The sequence below is a fragment of the Rhyacophila brunnea genome, unplaced genomic scaffold (genome assembly GCF_057557595.1).
Source record: "Rhyacophila brunnea isolate RB1 unplaced genomic scaffold, BYU_Rbru_1.0 scaffold_8, whole genome shotgun sequence".
NCBI lineage: Eukaryota > Metazoa > Arthropoda > Insecta > Trichoptera > Rhyacophilidae > Rhyacophila > Rhyacophila brunnea.
The window spans coordinates 24,525,438-24,550,673 of NW_028233350.1; the positions used below are offsets into that span (position 1 = coordinate 24,525,438).

Genomic DNA, 25,236 nt, shown 5'->3' on the forward strand with positions numbered 1-25,236 from the left:
TCCATAAAGTGGAAGTACCTATGAGAAGTAGCTTTAGCCATTCGCTCAACATTAATTCACTATTTGGAAAGATGTTTTTTATACTAGATGGAGAACTATTCTCATTTATTTCACGAACCGGAGCTGTTCTCCGGTTTATTTCAACCATTACGCCCAATCCATTAGGTCTTTTCACGGTGTCATGATTTTTTTCACAGTCATTGTCAAATCGTAGACTAGAATTAATCTTAAATGAGATATATTATTTTACTGGCAGCCCCATTTCAGAGCAAAATCTCGCCTTTATTAGACTATTTAATTGTCTATTCCTTCTATAATATTGTCGTGTGTCAAAAGATGGTTGTTTTGCGTTTTCTAAATTGAAAGTTTTTGTTAAATCTAATCATATGTGTAGCAGCACTATCGAGTTAAATACATTATTAACGGGCCGATTTTTACTTTTTTGTGAAATTTATCAATTTATAGTTAATAAAGCTTCGGTCGAAAATGTAGCTATATAGGATTTTAGTATTATGCTTTTACATGACCTTGGCGTCATCAGCTGTCAGTTTCCTTCAGCGCCAATTTCGAATAATATTGGTATTTTATTATTACGTTTGGCAATGTGCTTCTAAGATAGAATTTTAGGAATATACCAATAATGAGAACTATCGAAGGAAGTGTTCTCACTGAGAAGAAAGCGACTCAACATGTCTCGCATTATGTATCGCCCCATCATGTCGCGGGACAGGTAATTTAAAAATTATCAAAAATCAATTTTTGACCCATTGTAACCAAGGTAAATTGTAATAACCAAATATCAACCAATTAATCACATACCCAAATGCTGCAGATATTTTGTAAAATCATGAATTGATAACCAGAATCTAATACAAATTGCATACAATTAGAAGGTAACCAGACAAAATAGAACATGAAGAAACACTGGCAATCTGTCTTAAAAAACAGGTGAGCAAGTTCGCTTTTTTGTATGCCCGGCCCTATACGCCCTTTCGCTTTGGCACAGAATCAGAAATCTATATAACATATAGAGATACGACCCTTACGATATTCCTGAAAGGTCATAGTTCTATTTATCGCTGTTCTGTTTTGTCATTGCTCTTTTTATTCAATTCATGTTTTGTTATATCATATTCTGTTTATCCATGGAACCCAATTAGAAACCTTCAATAGGTAACAGAAATCCTCAATGTTGTGTACAATATGCGTAAGTATGATAATCCATTTATGAGGAAAATTTTCTTCCAACGCAGAACATATTGGCATCCACATAGTTGAGGCTTAGCAGGACTTATTTAAAACAAGGAACGGTTAACAATACGATTAACTCATTTAAACCTTTTTCTACATTGATAATGTATGGTGTATATAGTGACTTATTATCTCACAATCAGAGGAAGCATTTATTATGTAAAATTTTACAGTAAAAATTAAAGTTGGAATTTATTCCAACAAAAACACCATCTATTGCAGTGTTGTGTGGTCTGTAAATGCAGAGCATTTCCAGACATAATCGATAAAATACCATTTAAAAATATGCAGAAATTTATTGTCCAATTTTACTTAAGGTTTTATACTATTAATAATACTTATATTTTAAAACATAACAAAGTTGCCGCTCCGCAAAACCATAGACCATACTACTACATTGGCCACCCGCCAAGATTCAATTGGTTACAAAGCCTTAGGTAGATAATATGTTGCGAATAATAACAGCATCCCTACATGCAAAAGTCACAATACGTGTCTGATGTGTAGGCAAATACCAAATAATAATAGGTCGGTTTAATAATTTTATGTTTCCTATTGTACTAATATGCTTTCAGGAGGTGACGGTAGATGGTACCAGTTTGGCTCTACACTCCTCCGTTGGAGAGTCAACGGGCCGAATCATAAGTATTATGCATTCCAATGGATTCCCATCACAAACATTGTGCAGGTACTTCCTCTTCAATATTTCCGACGACAATGTCGCTTTTTGCGATCGGTAGTGCTGCCATATTTAAAAAATTATTTTCCAACATCATTAAATAGTTTTTAATAGACGTACAATGACAAAATAATAAAACCTGCACAATATAAATTGAATAATAAAATTATAAATTATTCACAGATAATATACACTGTAAATAATTGAATGGTTGCATTGTCATTGAATAAATGCACAAACCATGGACAGAGTGATACTTCATTGATTTTTAATTTAAATCCATTAGAATTTAAATTCAAATTCCATCAAGTACCTTCGGTCGATAGTATTAATTTCATTTGCCCCATTTCAATGACAACACTATGTCAAACACGCTCATTCTGGCTTTAATCATTACTTTTAAATATTATCATCGACAACCAATATTTTCACTTTGATAGAATGAGTTTGCATCGATTATCTGTACTCTATACAATTTTGCATTACTAAATTCTCTTTTTCTGTGTGTGATATTATAGTTCATTACTTTAACAGCTGTCACTTAAGTTTCACTATTCGGCCATTAAGTGTTCTGATACTATCACTAAGTTGACAATTTCGACTGCTTATAACCGAGATTTGGGCCAATAATGTAGTGCTTAAGGGGGTACATGCTCAGCATAGGTCAAAATTGAGCTTTTTTTCTATTTTCAAAGCATGATCCTGGACATTAGTAGATAATCTGTTTATATAATTTTGAAGCCTTATTATCTTTTATATTTATTTTAAACATTTGATGACTGCATAACATATTTTTATTACATAAAATAGTATTCTTTCAAACCTCTCGCTCTAATGTTGTAGAATGATTTGGATCTCATTTTTTTGTTGCAGAATCTTATGAGTGCATGCATTTCGCATAAAACCTATCCTGATACTAAATTTTGTAAAAATTAGCCAGTAGTGAATTGATGCAATTAATGTTTGTGAACAATTCGCCCAACCCATCGGGTTCATGCTCTGTCAAACATAACTTGAAAACAATATGCCCGAAGGCCAATTTTTGAACGAAGCGCTATCACATGGAGTAGAAAACCTAGTATCCAGCTTTAAATGAAGTATAGCGCTACGATCAGTGTCCAATAATGCAACAAAATTGTCAGGTGTACATTTATGATCGAGTAAGAGTTTGCATTATATTTTTGTCTATGCTCACATGACAGCTAGATTTACCGCGCGAAAAGTGTTATATTTGAACAAATACTTCTGTCACCACTTACCTTAGTTTCGATGCTTAATGCCGATAATCTAGTTGAAGGTGGCATTAAATCTTTCAACCTAAAAATTAACATATCTGCCAATGGTTTTGATAACCGGAATCGTTACACAAAAATAAAAAAAAACGCATCGTCGGTCATTTTGACCGGTTACCAAATCTTGGCAGCGAAATTACTGCATCAATCACTTCCATTTTGGGGACGTAAAATATGGTAATGAAATCATATTTAATCAGTACTTATCCGTTAACGTTGCATTATTGAACGTTAAAGTACGTAGCTAATTAATGCAAAGAGCCTGATTACGTCTCCAATATTCAATACAAGAATTGCACAGTTCTTCCGATGTGTTTTACAAACCTAATATTAATAAAACATGTATGTTTCTGTATTACAAAATCGCAATAAATACTTAAATGAGAATTTAAACACAAAATAACACTTTCAACGGTAATATGAAAAAGACAAAAAATAATAAATAAAGAGCCTTTCGACGTTACGATTTAATCTGTTTTCAATCTGATATCTGTCAAAATTCAACTGCAGTTGGCGCCTCTAGTGTCGATGCGTGTGAAGCTGAATTCATACTGTAGTTTTAGTCGCGGTGGTCAAAATCGAGCTATTCTCATACATTCCTTCACTTTTTTATGCTATTCTCATTGGATACTTCGAAAACGCTTCGTTCAAAAATTGGGGTCCAGGAGTAGGATCGACCTGGATCGAATTGAGACGAGTGCTCTACTCATCAGTAGGGTGAAATTTTAATGATATAATAATATTTGTAGGCAAGCACCTGCAGTCAGTGATCTTACAAATGATGGATGGGGGACTGATCTTTTGGAAACAGAAGCGTCGACCGGTTCGGACGCACCCATTTCTGAAGAGGATCGAAGGCTCACGGCTGCACTCGTTCAATTTGTACAGCAAAATGGCAGGCATCCTACTGTGCATGATTTGACTCACATAGCTAAGGTAATTCATTGAGCACATTTTCAAAATTATTGTTTTGGTTATTTAAATATATTATGTACTGTACGGGATTCAAAAATGGGAATATATTTTGTAAATCAAGTACAGAATTTTGCTTATGCGGATGACATGGCTATCATTGACAGATCCAGATATGCTCTAATAGAACCTTTTACTGCTGTGTAAAGCTAGGATTTCCTAAGAAAGCGGTACCGTTATGTAGCGGCCTTAATTTCACGGTGATTGACGTCACTGAAACGTTGTCTATGCAAACCAGATGGCGTTGGTTTCCTAGAGAGCGTTGGTTGTGAGCGTATCATCAAAAACCGGTGCCGCCATTTGCATGATGGCCGTCATAGCGGGAACAAACAGTCATGGAACGTTTTTTTCCGTGTAGCGGTGACCGTTTTAAAATAAAAAATGAGTGTAGTGACTGCAAATATAATTTGGACCATCGAAAATGACAAAATATTAATTGATTTTATAAGGAATATTAAGCTTTATATGATGTAAATAGCAAAGACATAACTTTTCTTCTAACATAATGGCTTTTTGTGTCTATTATATGATTTTGAAGTTGTCATCTTTTATGTGATTCAGTACGTAATCAAACAATACTGGTGTTAAGCGAAAGTATTGTTTTCTGAAATTTTCCTCGTTGCAATGCAGGCTGCAACGCACTAAAATTAGAAATGCACCCTCTGTAGCACGATTTTAAAATCTCTCGCTGTCCTCCAAACGACAGTTTTCATCTTCCGATGACTCCTCATTTTCCAAATATAGTAATAATGCTATGTCTAGATCGCCCATTCTCCACCGCAATATGCTCACTGACCGTTGTCCGTCTTTTTTATGTTTACATCTCTGGTTATCGTTCTTACAACTGTTTTCTTACGCCCGCCGCATCACGCCATGTTACCGCCGCTACATAACAGCACCGCTTTCTAAGGAAACCCTAGCTTAAGCATCTACAAAAAACTATGAATATACCTATTCTGATCAACCAAGCACATAATCCTTCTGATCTCTAAACCAATAACTGTCTGTTTGAGTATGTCGATAGCTTTGTATCCTTCGGCTGACTACTAACTAACAAAAATGCATTAGTGAAGAAATTAAACTGAAAGTCGACAGCAAACGAGTGCTATTTTGGTCTACAAAATCAGCTTACGTCTAGGATCTTCTCCCATCATACAAAGATTCTGATGTACAAGACGTTGATTCGAGTGTTGGACTATCACCGAGGCCGATGAACTGCGCTCGAGCTCTACAAGCCAATGGGCAAGCCTTGTAGCAAAAATGGGCAGTGCCCAACCGCCGAGGGGCATCCTGGATACCAAACCTACCAAACCGGACTGTCGGAAGTATACTGTGCTGCTCCTTAAATTAGAAATACCGATGTTACAGGCCATCCATAAAAATGGATTATGTTTCTTTTGCAGGAAGAACAAGTAGAGTTGAGAACTTCTATTATCGAAGTGTCCAACGAACCGCCATTACCTTCTTTGCCGCCACTGCCTTTATTGAAACGAGCACCGAACTCTGATTGGTATCCAATGAGATCAACCCTACAATACAACCCAAAGACTTACTTGATTAAGGTATTTAATATTTAGTTGTAAATTGCATAGGATAGTGTCATCAAAGTTGTGATTTTTTAGCATGTATACCAATTTATTAGGTTGGACTAATGCATCATTTCTGTATGAATTCATTAATGACGATTATGTCATATGTATGTTAACTAATGATTATTTATTTTTACCAGAATATAGAGGATACGGAAGGAGTTCTGGAGACTGAGGAATGTGAAATCGAAGTAACCAATGCGGCTGCGGCTGCGGCAGCATCCTTTGTGCACACCAAACAACATCACAATAAAAAGAGCTTACCTCACAAGAAACGAATCTCTCGCAAGTTAAAGAAGCCTCACAATAATCTAAGTCAAATGACAAATGGACAGAGCCAGTTTCCCATTGACGTGCAAGAAACTGTCGAAATCATACAGGATGCTAGTCATCATGAGGTGTTGGATGTCACTGAGCACCATTCTCTCCAGACAGCGCATATTGTCGACACCACAACACATGAGGTGAATTTCTGATAATATAATATACATATTCATTTTTTCAATACTTGAACTTCAAATCTCCATAAAAAAAATTGTGGGATAGATCTTATTATATCTTATTGTTACATTCACTCGATCTGCTTACTTGATAAAATTAATATAATTATTCCATGTACATATTTATGACTGCGACAGTACATATTATTCATCAAACAGTAATCAAGTGTTTAACATCAAGAAAACATTCTCTATACCTACAGAGCTTAAATTGTAAAAAAGTGAAGTTGGAATAAATGGTTACAAAAACTATTGATTGAATTGAAAACTTCACAATGCTATAAACTGCAAGCATTTCCACACAATTTTAGATTCATTCAAGCAGTCAATTCCATAATAGTATTAAATGTGCAGATGGCTAAGGTAAACCCTAGGACGTGAATTTGAATTTGTTATGAATGGAACGGTAACCATCGTTATCTGTTTGAACAATAAAATCACAAATATAGCATGTCTGTCAAACTTACGTAATAAGAAATCATCAAAACAGGCTGCCAAAAATGAGATTTTAATAGGCCAGTGGCAAAGGTTGCCTGTTGAAAGAAGTTAGGCTGTGTTAGGTAACTGAAAAAAAGTCCTACAACAGGCATATTTATGGGAGTTGAACATGAATTTTGTCTCATTTTCAGTATTTTACTGATACATTTACTGAACATAAAATATTATATTTTACTATTTTATAAAAGATATCTCACTAAAAAGAGAAAACATGCAATAAAATAGATATTTTACAACAAAAAAAAAATGATGCCGAACCGGTAATCGAACTTGTGCCAAAAAATTGTGGGTTTCCGTTGGTTGGACATCTTGTCCGGTAGGCCGCCTAGAGTTTCCCTACTGTATGCAAAATAACATAGCCAATGCACAAAGGTAGGTAGGCGTTCACTTGAAAGATTTACCCGTTTCATGTAATGAAATAGACAGCCCTCAGACCTCAAGGACAAACATCAGTCATACAAAAAAAACTTTGGATTATAATATCAAGTCTTTGTTTGCTTGTTTTAGTAGTAGATGTGTACGTGAATCCTAAATTCAATACTTAGAGACAGATGGCTCTGTTACTTAGAGAATATATATGTATAGGTTATTTAAATTTATACTTCTTAAGAATTTCTAAAGGCTTTAAATAATCGCCTAGTATGGAGTCTTCGCCACTGCAAGACGCCAACCTACAGAATATTAATTTTGCTATAGTTACATGACATTATGTAATTACCACTAAGTATTGTAATACAAAAAGTTAACATAACTCCCTCTAATCAGGGTTGAAACTCTTTGATAGGTACGTGTGTGCAGGTAACCCTCGTGACCCCATTTTTTTAGCCCACACTTATTTTGACATGTGCCATGTGCCAAAAATCATCATAAGTACAGACAGGCCAAGTGGTGTCCATTTTTTTTGTAATGCGGAAAAAAATTAATGTTATTTTTTCAGTTTATTGCAGTTATATTACTTTTATTTTATGTATGATATATATTTTGTTTAGTATATTTAAAAAAAAAAACGGTGCGTGTACTTATGTACGCGCGTTAAAAGTTATACTTCTTTGGCATAACAAAACAAAAACAAAACTTTATTTTTAAAGTAACAACTGTCACTGACGTTTAATCGTTTGTTTACGTAAGGAATTACAAATGGCCAACAATAATAAATTAGCAGGTACTTCCATACTGTTGTAACGGTGTGCGCGCGCAGCTCTTAATTTCACTCTCGCCCCAAAAGAAGTATAACTTCAAAAATGCATTTTCATTTATTATAAATTGTTTTGTATTTCAAATCCCCCGTTGATCGCGACATTTCACCTATCGCGACCATGTCCAAAACGTATGCCCCGCAACCAAGAATACGCACTTTTTATCTATATAAATAGATAATATAATTTATTGCAGGAGCGTGCTTTGTTTATTTGTCAACTCTGCGGAGATTTCTATGGAGGTGATCAAATGCAATTTTATCATCATCTCAAAGAACATTATGAGCCCCACAACACAACGATAATAATTGAAAATTCCATGGGCACATTACAGCATCACTCGGTGATGGATAAGGTAAGTTTTTTTCTATTTATTTCATTCAGGTTGAGGATTTACGTGGTTTTATAATTCTTTCCCATGCCAACTGAATTTCCACCCTGTGCCATAGATTCTGCCATTCACGGATATTCTATTAGATTGACATTTGTTTACTCGGTCAGACATTTACACGAAAGTGTTGTTTTCAATTAATTGATGAAGTACATATCGTCGTTGCGCCTGCAAAATCCGACAAACATTTTTTTTGCGTTTTTACATTTTTACGCTATGTGATAGAACGAGACGCGACGGACGGGCCTGTAAAACCCGTTTTCTAATATCAACGCTAGTTTAGAAAAAATGCAAAATAAGCTATGTATTTTCACTTAAAAATGGCTTGCAAAATACGCTATGAATATTCCGGTCACATATCGCATTTTAAAGTAAAAAAAGTTACTATTAATTGCGCCTGTTAATGACACATGACGGAGTTTGCACTGACCTTTACTTCAGAATGCGCCTTTTACTACCAGCGCTAGTGCACATAGCGGATTATTTACGTTTGTCGACAAATAATATTTAAACAATAAAAAAGTGTAAAATTACATTACATTGCACAATCATTTGTGTTTACTTAAAGAAGAGTATTAATTTTAAAAGCCCAGTAACTAGATAGGTTATACAACTGTTTATTATAATCTAATGTAACTTTCTTGATGTGCAATAATAAAATTGTTTAATTATTTATCCATCGTATTCTGGATATTTTTATTTCCCCTTCACTCGATAATTATTACTTATTTATATGTCAAATTTTAGCTGGGAAGATAAAGGTTTGTTCAAATTATGCAATTATCATTTTTTACCCGGGGCAAAATCTGCTATATCTAAAATACGCGTTAATTTAAATCCGCTATGTGCTGCCTCAACCACAAAACGGATTTAAAGACCCAAATAAAACAAGCTATGTGCCTTTTACCCACAAAAAACAATTATTACGACTAAAGTGTTAAATATTGTATTATAAAATATCATTTATACTGAATCCGAAGTAATTATCTAATTTTCAATTTATTTGCTTTATAAAAAACGTGAGGCATTGTTGAGTAAATCAGTTTTTTCCTTCTCCTGAAAAGTTGTGTTTTATTACATAGTGGATTTTGCAAGCGCGACGACGATATTATTTTGTACTGAGTTAAGTCAATTTATTAATTTGTATGCATTTTTTATCTTTTTTTATTTTGTGTTAATATACAGAAATATGTAATGTAATAATTTATTATTGAAATATGTATATATACTTTTAGATGTGTGTAAGTAACGCTCCTTTACCTGAAGCCCTGGTGGAGCTCTCACTGGAAGCCACAGTACCTGACAAGTCATTATACGATACGCAAGGGAAACTCTCCACTTACGATACCGAAAACAAAATATTATTTAATACCACCGATAAAGCATCCCTGTTTGTCAATGACAAAATGACCATCTATCAACAGCCACAGAAGCAAACTCAGCAGCGCAAGTTTTATGCCACTCTGGAAAAACCTCTGTTCGCTTGTATACATTGTCCTAAAACATTCCGACGCCAAAAACAATATGAATTGCATGCTCGTGAAGCACATTCAAAGGTATGTAACATTATTATTGTATATATTATAGTATACATACTGTATATTTGTTAATTTTTGATAAGGTTAACCCATTGGTGTCCGACTTTCCGAAACATAAATTGGTCATTGGATCCAAGTTTATTTTTGTATATAGAACATTGAAATGACTTCCAATAATCAAACATCAATAACTCAAAATATATAACTTGAAATCAATTGATTTTTGGAACATATTATATAAAAAAGGATGGCCTATTATAATTTCAGAGTTATAAAAATAATAAAACACCTAAAAATGGAGATAGGGAGGCTCAAAGTTCAATAAATAATAACTTTTGTTTTTTTTTCTTAAACTTCCCGCGATGTTTTCAAGTATTTTTTAAAATTGGTTGAAAACTTCACTCATCGTTGATTTGTAGAGTATAGGAAGCTCTTTTAAAAAATATTAGATCAACAATTTAAACAATAGATGTTACATAGTCACAAAAAAATCACAAATATATTCAGTACGAATTCACGCAGCGACACTTTCATGCATTTAAAAAATCAATAATATATTTATTTGGTAACAAACTTCGCTAACCAAAGAAATCTTCTTAAACTTATTTAATTCATAATTTTTTTCGATGGATGCCTATGGACGTCCCAAAAAATTAATGAAAAGGTGTCTTCTCAGGCACGAGAATTTTTCATGCTTGGTGCAAAAGACAAAAAAATGCCGCACGAGAAATTCTCGTGTTTGGTCGGCTATGGGTTAAAGGAGTATGAGTACATGCAGTTAAAATTTTCGATCCACTTACCTATGTATAGCGTCTTATTAAAATGTGAATAAAAATAATTAAGCTCTTGTTGGGTACATAGTTTTAATAATCTATGTATTTCTCTGGAGGCCTATGAAAATGGGAGAGTAAATTTTTTTTTGTGAACTTTGTTAGCAAGTGCAACGAAAGGCTAGTTAGTCCTTTTGTCTATACCAGTGGGGTAAGTGAGTTTATACGTGGGCGTACACCAAAGTAGATTCACTAGATTTCTCAATTAAGTCGCAAATGAATATTATATATTATGTTATATTGGGGATATGCAACCATTTGTTATCTGGTGTTTCCGTTGAATTAATAAGTCAATAAAAATTGTAGGTAGATGAAATGAGTGAATTCAGCGAACCGGAGGACTTGATGGAAGGAATCCACGTTGTGGTTGAACCGGAGAATGAAGAGTATCTACAAGAAGAAATCTCCTCACATCATTCAAACACGTTGCTAATGCAAGGAACTATAACGGGACAAGAACAATATATTTTGCCCCATCTTACCATTGACAATGGACACGTGAACCAAGAACATTTGAATAACAAAGAATGGTGATAATATATTATTATCTTTTTTTATGTATAATAATATACTTGGTATATATTGTTATTAAATTTGACACTCTACACTGAAAATTGTACATGTTACTAGAAAGAAAATAATAAATTAAATGATGGTGTCATTCATTTGAACTGCATTTTCATAGAAAAAATACAGACTGCTATGATACTCATTTATAAGATTGTAATATTTGCAGTTTTACTTTAATATCGTCGGTCCCTATTAAAAAAGTCGGATCTGAAATTTTGTCATTTTCGGATTATTTCATAAAAGTTATTTAAACACTAAACATTTATACCACAATCACAGTTTTTTTTGTTTGTTTGAAAAATTTCGAGATACTCAAGTTAAAAATGACGGAACTACCGAGAGTGTCCGAATAACAACGTCGGTTCTTACCAACCGACATTGTTGGCTGGGCGTGGGTAAGCAAGATGCGTTGGATCTGATAGTTGCTGCTATGTTCACGGACAGACGGATGTTTTTATAAACGTTTAGAAAAGTTTCTATAACCCGTATTTTTATTCATTATGGCAATAGGTCACAAAGGATATTTGATTGCTCGTACTGAAAAATAGCATTTTGCAGATCCGACTTCTTTAATAGGGACCGACGATATGTATGGGGTTTCGCTGTCCCAAGTCAAATAATGGACACGGTGTTACAAATAGCCCTGTACCCATAACGAAGATAAAAAATATCTAGCGTTGCATGCAGGTGTCGTATAATTATAGATATGTATTATATTTGAAAGCATTTTTTTAATCAGGTATATGAAGCAGGCCCTCGGCAAAGATCCCGGGGAGTTGGGAGATACTAATTCCAATTCAATTTCCGACGGAGAATGCGACGCGAGGATTCCTGACAATGAGGGAGAGGAAGATTCGGAAGACGACAATGTAGGAGAGATATCTTGCCCACTGTGTGGAGGTTCGCTGCCCAGCCGGAAACAGTACGCTGAACACGCCCAGCAATGCCACCAACATTTGAATGGTATGTTGTCAATGAATTTCATTACAACCTGCAGTGCGCATACTTAAGTCATGCAAAGTTTGGATATGTGATGTACATATATTATATTTTGTTACACTGAGTCTGTCATATCTTAACTTTCAATGATATATTGAATCTTAGTAATATCATGTCATATTAAGTTTTTTTTGGTTTGGTTTAGTATAGTTAGAGTATTTAGCTCTTTCAGTATTACAACTATACCATAAGGTTTGATAGTTCGAGTGAGTAATATGAAAAGGCGCTGTATGGGGCTAAGTAAGACAAGCCGATACAAGAAAAAAGATATACACATTTAGTGATAGTGACCATAGACAATATACATATTAGGTAAATAATCTATTCTATAATATTGATTTTTTAATATTTGGTGAGCAATTTAAAGCTGATAGGTAAGTAATTTGTAACAATATGAAAGAACCTACCATCAACTATCCGGTGAAAAAAATACAACATAAAGTTTACTTATATTCTATTGTAATATACATTAAAAAAATCACAGATTATGCAATTATATGGATATGATGGAATATTTAGATGTAATTCATTAGTAGATAATGTCATTTGTGATGAAAGTATGATTAGTTTTGAAGTGATATTCCATAACCGCAGTAATATATTCCAGAGGAAGTCCAGAGAATGATGGAGGTGGAGGCGGAAGCTCACGATGCAATTGCGGGGGAGGAAAATGGACGACTCGACGAAGAGGAGAGGGTGGAAGAGATGGAAGAAGAAATGCATTCAGACAAATCAAATGAAAATAGCTCCGCGCAAAAGAAGAAAAACGTTCTCACTTGCCCGGAATGCGAGAGAACATTCCGTCACAGGAATTCGTTGATTTATCACATGCTTTCGCATAATGGAACGAGAACCTTTATCTGTGGTACTTGCAAAAAGAGCTTTTTCACCTCTGGAGCCCTAAAGGTGATTAATGTTACACTATATCTTTAACCCTTACACTGCGTATGGCATGTAAACATGCCATAGACTTTATCTCGTATTTTCGACCAAACTAGAAGAGACACTTGTGGATAATATGCTTTAAAAATTAGTTCAAACCTTTAGGTAGACATATCAGGCAACAGATCATAAAAATGTCAAGTAAAACACAAGGAAATATATTTTTGAAAAGAACACTTGTTATTCAGTCATTTGAATCGCGCGCCATTGCGAAGACGGGTGTACTCGATGCGTCACCAGGGTTATCAAAACAAAACATTGGTCATGCATCGAAAAGTGTGCATCGATAATATTTTTATTTACCTTTTAATTAATTATTACGATTACGTTAGTGTTATGTATTTTTTCTTAGTGATTTGTGGTCTCGATAGAAACATTTTGACAATTTGTTTTTAGTATTTTTTATCATTATAAATATATGTGAAATAATTATTTCACCCGCCAAAATGTCACTACCACATTTTACGACTTACAAAATGCATAAGATAACCCACTGGATTATTCCACAAGTGTGATTTTGATTTAGTAATATATCTGTCATAGACCGTAACCAACTCTGGCAGCATGTACCCAGCCCTGTGTATAACAAATACAAACGCGGCGGAGCGCTCGCTAGTATGTGTTAAAAATCGTGTAAGGTCAGTTGGGGCAAGATCGGCATACAAATTGAAGAGTGTGACTTTAAATTAATTTTACGGAATTATTAATTGAGATTTTTAATATATTTTAGATATGTTGAATAAAACATACTACAGTATAACCCCTATTTTACGTTTTTTAAGGGACTGTAAAAAAAACCTAATTGGAGGGAAAATGTAAAAGGGGGGTATTGAAAAAAGAACATTTAAATTTTATGTTTCTAAAAAAATAACGTTTTATTAAAAAACAACATTCAATTAAAATTTTTATTGAATTTTTTTAATTTTTTTATTAAAAAATCATTTATATTAGTTTGTTGCATTTTTGTTATGTAATTCTCACCTTACGCCGTTCGAATGTCACGACCCAATCATTGTCAAGCGCGCGTAACTCGCATATTTTGAATATTTCCGACGTAAATCGCGGGAAAGAAAAACGTAAATGCGGGTATTAAATGTACTGAAATACATCGGGACTGAAAAAATTACACGCAATTGCCGGCAAAACGTGAATTCCGGGCACGTAAAAACGAGGTTATACTGTATTTAATAAAAGTAGTGTTTGTTACAAAAGTATCGTATGGCTTAAATGGCATTATTTTGACAAAAAACGTAAAAATGACCCTTATTACGATCTTACCCCTTCACCAGGGGTTAGTTCGTCAGGAAGAATTATTTTCATTATAACACGCTTGAGAACCACACGGGTTTAGATCGTCAAAATATGGTTATTGGTAGAGAAAAGTATCATACCAAAAGTATAAATACATGGAATAAAATATCATTTATGATCACATTTCACAACGATGGGGTTACTTCGGCATATTAAATGTATGCCGATGTAACCCCATCACAAATGTTTAGGCACAGTAGACGGATCTAGTATTAAAAGATTGTTTAAAATATAATGTTTATTATTCTCATCATATACTATGTAGAAAATTAATAAAGAAAGCAAAGTACATACATATAAAAATATTATTTTCGATAAATGAATAAGTAAATGGAATTTTTATTGAATATTGAATTGTTGAAGATTAAAATTAAACATAATTTCACCTCTCCTTAAAATTAAAGGTTGCGGAAGAGTACAAATTATGTCTTCATTGAGAACATCAGAAATGTCGTCAATAACTGGAAATATAAAAACTGTTTGCTTTTTCGAGACCATATTTTTTATATAAAATCTTTCTCCTGGTAAACCCACGGGTTTGTCTTCTTTGTTGAAACTCAAAATTTTACCAACAAAGTGTTTGTGGTCTTTTTGGTTTCAAACTTGACTAAAATCCAGTCTTCAATATTTTTTTTCTCTTGAGGATCATTTACAACTTGTACTACAATTGCATCATCTATTTCTAAAGGGTCATTAAAATTCTCTTCATCGGTGTCTGGCAATAAGTCAGATATATTTCCAGTATCAGATGATGCTGAAGTGAAGTATTCGTCATCTTCAGAGCTTGACGTTGATATAGTTTTTTTTCGCTTGGCAAAGGCTGTAAACAAATCACTCTTTGGAATGCCATTTTTAAATGGAGTTTTTATTTTATTTATTTGAACATATTGCCCAACTAACTCCATAACTTCCTTCCTCGATAATCCAAAACCATTTCGCTCCATTACGTGTAGATTTTCTGCCAAATTCCATTCTAGATCAAGGGATAAAGCAGTTGTTTTGCCCATCGATGAGGATTTATGCCCATGTGTTCCATTGACGTGGTCCATGAGTGTCATTCGTGGAATTTTAAATAGTTTGGATGCTTGATATCCACTTATTATTTTTGATAACACTTCATCAACAGCATGATTCAATTGCTCTTTTATGGAAGACGTGGCTCTGTTAGACTTTCTTTTGTAGGTTCGAGGCATAATCACGGCTTTTTTATCTGTATTATTATTAGGTTTTTAAAACTGAGTTTTTATTGGTAAAAATAAATATATTTCATCTAAGTAGGTATACTCGTACGAACTAACCCCATATTTAAAAAAATACGGGTATAGATCGTCATACATGTGACGAACTTATCTGCTGTTAACCAAGCTAGTGGGGTTAGTCCGTCAGCAGTCAATAATAATTGAAGGCACATGTAAAAATAAAAAATAAAAGCTAAAATAGAAAGCGGTATAGGTAAATTAGGTACATACCAAAAATCAGTTGATTTGGGCATTGGATTATCGAGATATTTTACGATTTGATGATCTAACCCCATTTACAACATAAAAGCTGAATCACGACAAAACTTCTCTCCTCTGCCACGTAAGCTAGACTGCAGCTAACTTCATTGCAAATGTGGAGGACGTTGAGTATGAATGTTGGTAACATGGATACGAAGCGGCACTCACATACATCGCTGCAATAAGAAAATAAAGGCACTGGACGAACTAGACCCTTTGACGATCTTGCCCCGACTCACCTTATGTGATATTGGACGGCCCGCCATATTGACGCGCGGCCAACGCTTGGATATTTTTTAGCGTCTTCATTTTCTTCGATTTTTTTTTAGTGAGAATGTCACGAATATAGTTTATTTCTTGGTGTATTTGGAATAACTGAACGATCTAGTAATCTATTTTTTAATTTTAAAATCGATCTGTTTTAGCTGTACCCGTGACCGTTTTAACAGATCAGTTGACTGAAAATAAATTCCCGCGAAAATGGCTCGCGTCGAAAGTGTTAATAGACCATTTTTAAACTCATGGAAATACATTTTCCATGTGTTGTATATATGGCATTTTATCATGTTTCATTGAAAATCTAATCTAGATTAGTATAATATACACTAGGATTTTTGTCTACATCTTTTATTTAGTCGATGGATTCTAATAAATGAAATTGCCGGTTGTGTACTGTACTCCTAATTTTTACATAATACTCGTAGTCGATTTAGCAATGTCTGCCATGTACACAAAACGTACATTCATATTTCTGCTGGTAAAATAATTAAGTTAGTAATCGACAAAGTTGTATTGACTAGGTTGACTGTGAATTTTTATAATATTAATTATTTTGGAAAATTTTCAATTCAATGAAAGAAAAAAACTCAACTGTGTTTTATATCTTTATAAACATGCAAAGATACGTATTATTGAGCATTACTGACAGATGGAACATTTTGTATTGTAAACAATTTATAAATAATTCTGTAGATATGTGAAAAGCAAAGGGAGATAATTCTAAAAAACTGACAAAATTGTATAAAAGAGAAAAAGAATGAGTTGACTCGAAGCTCCTAAATTAGAAATAGAATTAAAGATAAATTAGAGACATAGAAGTTTGCATGCAAAGTGGTCCAAATCTCTTTTGGCTCTCCTGAAAAGTGATGATTATAAAACTGCCTTTTCATTTTTCACACAGAAATAACTTATCTGGCGATGTACATAACTCATAATTGCCAAAAGATGTGCATAGCAGGTATTGTAGAAATCAGTGACAATATACATATGTACAGTGGATTTAATATTGTCAGTTATTTAATTGTACCTCAATTGATACCTAATTTATTCGTTTCAGGTGCACGAAAGATTACATAATGGTGACAAACCGTACCGGTGTGAAAGTTGCGGTCGGATGTTTCGGCAGTGGGGAGATCTCAAATATCACTTCATTTCGATTCACTCCAACCAGGTATAATAGAATCATCCTCTCTATAATATTCTAACATTTTTCATTAAAATCATCGCATATTGTTATTTTGGTATTTGATGTGTTATTTCAGAAGCAACATCAGTGTGAATATTGTGGCAAAGATTTTGCCCGAAAGTACTCTTTGATAGTGCACCGAAGAATTCACACGGGCGAAAAGAATTACCGATGCGATTTCTGTGATAAATCATTCAGAGCCAGCTCGTATTTGCAGAATCATAGAAGAATACACACAGGTAGAGAAATGTTTCACTATTTTAATTTACTTTTCTTAATTTGTCAACAGTGTTGTATAAGCATATTCAGGTAATATTTATTGGATATTTTATGATATTAACCCTTTTACTCCCACGGGGCCGATATTTCGGCCCACCATACCTATGCGAAAACTCCATCTGGGCCGATCCATCGGCCGAAAGTTTGGAACCAAATTTACGATTTATTCCAAATTTTTTCCCGACATATTTCGTCTCGTGTAGACGAATCATTATATTCACTGTTTGTTGAGTGTGAGTAACATTTATTTTAGTGTCGGATTTATTTATAATTATGTCACCCTATTAACTCACAAGTCATAATTGCTCTGCTGTCGAACTTGAGACCAAAGAGGGTCATAAAAATAATAAAACATTATTTTTATGACACATTTTAAATTCTGATATTTCTTTTAGTTGTTTTATGATTCATATATCACATTACAAAATGAAGTTTGTAATTTTTGAACTAACAATGGATGCCACTGTACTTTTGGTAAGATGGTGAAAAAATACATGAATATAAATATTATTATAAATGATTTAGTGCTTTGAGACTTATTTTTTGAAATTACTTCATTCCATATCACTCATATCAGTTAGTCGTCGATACTGTATCGAATTCTCTTGCGATTTCGTGAATTGAATAATATTCTTGAATACCTTGGACACTATACGATTTTTTTTGATTACTTTATAAAAATTCTATTTCATAGATAAATAATAATTTGTTTATTTTTTTTTCTGTTACTACATAAGGATAGATTATATTATAAAATTTGATAAATCAATTATAAATAAAAAAATGTTGTCACACTTGTTTTGTTGTTCAAACATAGTTTTATCCGTTCATTTCTAAATAAATATTGATACATTATTTTTTTCTTTTGTTTTATTGATGTAAACTATCAATATTATTACTTATTATTGCTTTATACATCATTGAGAACACACAAAAAAAGTTTCAAATTTTTAAAACATGTGTAGAATTAGTTATTTAAAAAAAACTAAATCTACGATTTTTTGTCAAAAAACGCTTGGGAGTTATCGCATATGCTAGGCTAAATCAGCTGGGAGTAAAAGAGTTAACATAACATAATTTTTATCTTGAATGAGCATGAATAATATATTAATCATCTAGAGGGAGGCAGGGCTTGTTGTTACAAAAAAAGAAAAGTTAAATATCTGAAATCCGTTTATCTTAAGACACATCATATCAATTATTACTAATTCTACATACATTTAGCTATTACAATACGGTTTATTTGTATCCATACATATCTTACAAAAATTACAATAGCATTAAAAACAAAAAATGAAAATTGTAACAATGTGCCCCAGCCGGGGGCAAGTTGTTACAGGGTAGGGGCACATTGTTACCAACTAAAACAATAATTGAAAATATATGTAAAAGTAAGTTTTTTGCTAGTGATTTTCTTTGTATTTATATTTAGTCACTAAAATCATAATTCTGACACATGAAATTAACTTTATCCCCATGAATACAGGAAATGTGAGCCCAATTTTTGCATGTTGTGCATTGGATCCACTCTTGCCCAGGTTTAAAGCAAGTATAATTCTCCAAACAGAAGCATTCTTCATTCTCTGAGTCCGAAGAAGATAACACCACTTTCTTTTTCAGTTTCTTAGTTCCTTGGGCCATGAAATATTTTGCTACATTTTCTTATGTATGTTGCAAGCTTGTTTTCTTGATCGACAGAAAATATCTGGCGAGGTTTTGCGTAACCCCACTAACTTGGAAGTGGTCTGACGGTTATCTTTATGTTTTATATAACATTGTAAGGTCATATAGTTTACTTTGTATGCTTGGGCAGCTTTTTTTCTAAGAGATGTTCTGTTTTCAATTACTTCTTTAGCCGTTCTGTTGTAGGTTTCCTGGGAAATTTTACCTCTATCGGTTTTGTTTTTGTTTGTCCTCACCATTGTAAGATTGTAATCTAGATGGCATAAGTACCTACCTATTGGAAATAAAGAAGATACGAGGGTGGGTCAATAAGTCCTTAGAAAAGCCGACAGGTGGCGCGACTAGTACTGTAAGCGGTTTGTTTTCATGCAGCGGCACTACCGATTCAGTATGCTGCGAAGTTTCAATCAGATTGGTCGGGTTGTTGTGTGTTTCTCGTACATTTAAAAAAAAAATTTGCTTGTGGAAAATGTAAAAATGGAAAATGGAGAAAATTGAGTTTAGAGCTGTTATTAAACATTTTAATATAAAAGGGTTAACAGCAAAGGAAATAAAAAATGAGTTGGATTTAGTTCACGGCATATCTGCTCCTTCACTTGCAACTATTTATAACTGGTTAAATGAATTTAAACGTGGTCGTACATCAACAAAGGATGAACCACGCTCAGGACGTCCTGTAGAGGTGACTACACCAGAAATGATCAATAAAATCCACGATATGGTGTTAAGTGACCGAAGATTAAAGTTGAGTGAGATAATTGAGGTTACAGGGATCTCAAAAGGTAGCGTCATTTCTATTTTACATGACAAATTGGGCATGAAAAAAATTTCTGCAAGATGGGTGCCGCGTTTGCTCACAGTCGACAATAAACGCAATAGGGTGGTGGCCTCTAAAGCCCTGTTGTCGCTCATGCAACGCAATCCGGATGAATTTTTTCGTCGCTTTGTGACTGTAGATGAAACATGGATACACCACTATACTCCCGAGACGAAAGAACAGTCAAAGCAGTGGATTGCGAAAGACGAACCATGTCCAAAGAAGGCGAAAACCGTAAAATCAGCTGGTAAGGTTATGGCTACTGTATTTTGGGATGCACGTGGAATTATTTTCGTTGACTATTTGGAAAAAGGAAAAACAATAACAGGGGATTATTATGCATCTTTATTGGACCAGCTAAAAAACAAAATTGAAGAAAAACGGCCTCATTTAAACAGGAAAAAAATCCTCTTTCATCAGGACAATGCCCGTGTTCACACATGTTTACGATCAATGGCTAAAATTGAAGAATTGAAGTTCGAATTGGTTGACCACCCACCGTATTCGCCAGATTTAGCCCCCAGTGACTTTTTCCTTTTCCCAAACTTAAAAAAATGGCTAAGTGGACAACGTTTTTTTTCAAATGAAGAAGTCATCAATCGGACAAATGCTTATTTTGAGGACCTTCCGAAAACTTATTTTTCTGACGGTTTAAAAAAAATTGAGAAACGTCTAACCAAGTGTATTGAGCTCCAAGGAGATTATGTTGAGAAATAAAAAAAAAATACAAAAATAAAAACTGTTTTAATGCTTTTTTCTAAGGAATTATTGACCCACCCTCGTAACAAAGAATTTGTAGTGAAGTGGTAGTGAGTGGAGTTAATTCATACAGTAACAACCTACCCCCACCTCACTGTAACAACTAGCCCCTTTGACCCAAATAAAATTGAAATTGTTATAATATTAACACGGGAATTGTATTTACTTCGGTAAATATACAAAATATGAGCATAAATATATAGATTTTTAATAGCATACTTTAAAAAAACTTACCTCTTATAGTTTGGTAACAATCAAACTTCAAATTCGGCCAACAAAAGTTGCTTTGAGACACGAAATTCACTTAAAATGGTTTTATTTCAACTGCATACAATTAATGCAGGCGACCTTTCGTCAGCGACTGCGGACAGGATGTTTACGTCTCCTGTACGTTACGTACGCCACAGGACCTTATAACGCGAAAGTTATCTAGGATGTAACGACATGCCCCCGCAACAACTAGCCCTGCCTCCCCCTACATATATTTATTGTTGAATGTTTGTGTTAAAAACTGTTCAAAAATGTATTTAACAGTTCAATTGGTTACTGAACAGAGCTGTTGACGGAACCGTACCCTGGAACCAGAAGAACTACATGATAAATTTTAGAATCCTCCACGTATATTCGTACAAATGTACATTATGTAAATGTAATTTTTGACTAATAATAATTGAAAATAGTGTTTTAATAGGGCCCACGTGCTATGTAAAGGTGAAAAATTAAGTATATGGTGTGGTTCCATTTTCTCCAAAATTATGAGCCAATTATTGCAAACTCCAATGGAAATTTAACTGTACAGTAAAACCTCGTTAATACGAATTCCATGGGACCGAAAATCAAAAAAAAATTCGAATTACGAATTATGAAATGTATGGGTGAAAAATATTGAAATTAAAAAAAAAAATTGATTTTCATCAATATTGTAAACGATCATAGATGCGCCTACCAAATTTCCGGTTCCGTGTATGTTAATGGGTCATAAAATGTCAGGATTATTTTTATTACCTTCATAAAATAAGTAATTTTTGATGTTTTAAGAAAAGTCTGTCACAATTTTCAATGACTGGCTCATGAAATAGTGTACTTTATTATGTTTTATTGAATATTTTTATATGCCAGGACTCTGAAATAATTTCGAATTACGAAATTCGAATTAAAGGTATGGTTTTATATGAAAATAATGTTCAAGGGACTTTTTTTTATTAACGAGGTTCTACTGTATAAGGTTATTTAATAATAAAATTAAAGGCATTGATAAAAGAATAATTTGATAAAGTCCTATAACCACGGCTTTATTCTCAATTTAAAACAATAATTACAATAATAGTCTTTTATATATTTTAGATGATCGAAAAATGTTAATTTTTTGGATGACATAAACTTCAAAGAGATTAATAGTATCTAGTATATTATGGTAATTTTATCAATTGAAAATCTACCTCATTTATGTATTTATTATTTTAATTTTATTTCTGTTGCATTTTCAGGAGAAAAACCTCATCCGTGTTCCGTTTGCGGGAAACGATTCAGAATGAAAGGCGACATGAAACGACATTTGAGCACGCACACAAAGGAAAAGCTTAAATACCTTGACGATGATAAATCTTCAGAGGTCGAAGAGAAAGCGGCGCCTCCCAAACGAGGGAAGAACAAATTGATCGCCCTGAGCGAAGTCACCCCCAAAAAAGAAATGAAAATCGAAAAACAAGAGAAACAAGATGAAAGTGATAAAGAGGATTCTGGCGTGAGCCGGGACGGAAAAGACGGACAGACCTTGAGTGAAGAAGGGATATCATCCAACGAATCCTCTATACCTGTCCAAGGCGAGACGAGAATGGTCTCCACTTTCCCATCAGATAATAATCCCATGTATATGTGGCCCGTCTTCACCTAGCATGAAGATAACCCTGTCATTTCTAAGTAAAACACATGCCTCGGTATAGGAAAACATTACATTTAACATAATTTCATCTAACTTGCATGTATTTACGGATGAACTTTTTGCAAATATGTAATACAGTCAATCCTCTCTCTGATCAATAATAATCATGCTGGATTATCGTCAGACTTGCGGATTAAATGGATCTGAGATCTGCAGCTGTGTATTATAATGTCTAGTTTATATTTTGCTCATCTACTTAAGTATTCATTATTTTTGTAAATTGAACTATCGCTGTGTTCATACCTTGCTTATTTTATGTATATAAAAATGCTACGTAGATGATACTATCTCAATATATAAATCTTTTGAAATATCTTTTACCGAACAGGGAATTTGAACAGTCCATTTCAACCATAAATGTAGATTACACTTCCATTTAAATGGTTTTGAAACAAAGTTTTTTTTGTTCACACTATGATTTAATTTTACAATAATCATTAAGTTATATAATACTAGTTATTTTTACTGAGTGGTATTTACAATATGTGACAATGCCCAAATTGTATGTAAACTTTGAGATGATTGAAGTTTTTGTTAGAATGTCGAGTTAATTTTCAATACATCTTTTTAAAACATGTCAACAGTTGCAACCAGAGTTCAGAGACGCGGGCAGGAGGAGCAGTTGTCCCGGGCCTCACGTTTTCGGCATTCTGAATTTTGCTTTTTTTGGGCCTCAATTCTGCAATTTGTTCGCAATGCATAACAAATATCAATTAATGCATAGTGCAAATTATGACTCTAGAATTATTTTAATCTACTGAAGAGGATTAAAACCCACAATGAACAATGAGTCAAAAGTGACTAATTTCACATTCGATTCAAAAATAATCATTAAATTTGCTGGTGCAATATTGTGAAAAGCTCTTAAATCTAAATAATATTAAATACCATAACAATAAATAGCATTTTATATTTTCTTCCTGTTAGTTTAAAATTTTAAAGGGAGCATCACAGATACTGGTTGCTCCAGGCCTCATGTTTTCTCTGAAAGGACCTGATTGCAACATTGCCAAAAGATTATAATATAATCAAATTTTTATATGACAATAAAAATGTTATAGGCATAGGGAAATCAGTATACAGTGGCATCATAGGTGATTTGCGGGTGTATTGGATGTGTTTGCTGCAATGCGTTTCAATGCTAACAAAAGATACTACAGTAAAACCTCGTTAGAAAGAACACTGATAATTCAAAATTCGAAATTTTCGTGATAAAAAAGTCCCTTGAACACTATTTTAATATAAAACCATACCTTTAATTCGAATTTCGGAATGTTTTCAGAGTCCTGGCATATAAAAATATTCAATAAAACATAATAAAGTACACTATTTCATGAGCCAGTCATTGAAAATTGTGACAGACTTTTCTTAAAACATCAAAAATTACTTATTTTATGAAGGTAATAAAAATAATCCTGACATTTTATGGCCCATTGACACACACAGCGGTATGCCATCAGAGGTACAACTGCACTCCATTCAAAGGAAAAACAATAACTCACTTGTTTCAGGGCTGTAGGTATTAATTGTTGATGGTTTATTGGATTTTCACACAGTTTTACTAGAGAACCAATGCCAAACAATTGTGTTGACAAATTGGAAAAATAAAAAATATTTTGTGTTTTTCTATAATTCTACCTACTTGGTAACTTCGATTTATGGATTAACGACACATGGTATTTGCACAGATTTTAATTTGAAAGAATTGTATCGGAAATTTGGTAGGCACATCTATGATAGGAAACAAAATTAATGAAAATCAAAAAAAATATTTTTTTTTCAAAATTTTAATATTTTCCCCCGATACATTTCGTGATTCAAATTTTTTTTCGATTTTCGATCCCATGGAATACGTATTAACGAGGTTTTACTGTACGGCCCATGGTGCCACTGTATATTGATTTACCTATAACCAAGAAGCGTTAATTTTTTATTGAACTAGTTATGGTCTACTTCTTGGTTGAAAATCACTGTGAATTTCCAACTTACGGTTCCTGCTGAACTGAATGTGTTTATTTCTGTGAAACATAATAGTCATTAACCAACTGTAATTTTTTGTTTGATAAAAATCCTCGTAGTTTGTATAATTAAGAAAACTTTGAAATCAGAATTCTTCATAGAACACCAAAAGCAATTTTCTGGAAACATTATTTCAACATGCTTTTTTTAATAAAAATGTGTACATATTTATTAAGCCAGGTCCACATTTGTTCCCCCACCTCACTCGGTTACCA

The 25,236-nt window shown here is 33.5% G+C and overlaps 1 protein-coding gene across 1 annotated transcript; it reads left to right on the forward strand.

Moving 5' to 3' along the window:
- Positions 1-304: 304 nt before the first annotated feature.
- On the forward strand, positions 305-24,757 carry LOC147064071 (uncharacterized). Its single transcript, XM_085958541.1, has 13 exons — positions 305-730; positions 1,827-1,939; positions 3,972-4,158; positions 5,598-5,756; positions 5,924-6,247; positions 8,174-8,332; positions 9,604-9,924; positions 11,043-11,266; positions 12,046-12,269; positions 12,913-13,211; positions 17,394-17,507; positions 17,599-17,761; positions 22,548-24,757. Exons 1-13 carry the CDS (start codon positions 641-643, stop codon positions 22,952-22,954), a joined length of 2,784 nt encoding a protein of 927 aa, XP_085814667.1. The 5' UTR covers positions 305-640; the 3' UTR covers positions 22,955-24,757.
- Positions 24,758-25,236: the final 479 nt, after the last annotated feature.

Bases quoted from the DNA above. Each gene is read 5' to 3' on its own strand.
- LOC147064071 (XM_085958541.1), top strand. From the start codon at position 641: ATGAGAACTATCGAAGGAAGTGTTCTCACTGAGAAGAAAGCGACTCAA. The intron at 4,159-5,597 runs GTAATTCATTGA...TTTCTTTTGCAG, and splicing joins ATTTGACTCACATAGCTAAG to GAAGAACAAGTAGAGTTGAG. The intron at 11,267-12,045 runs GTGATAATATAT...TTTTTTAATCAG, and splicing joins CATTTGAATAACAAAGAATG to GTATATGAAGCAGGCCCTCG.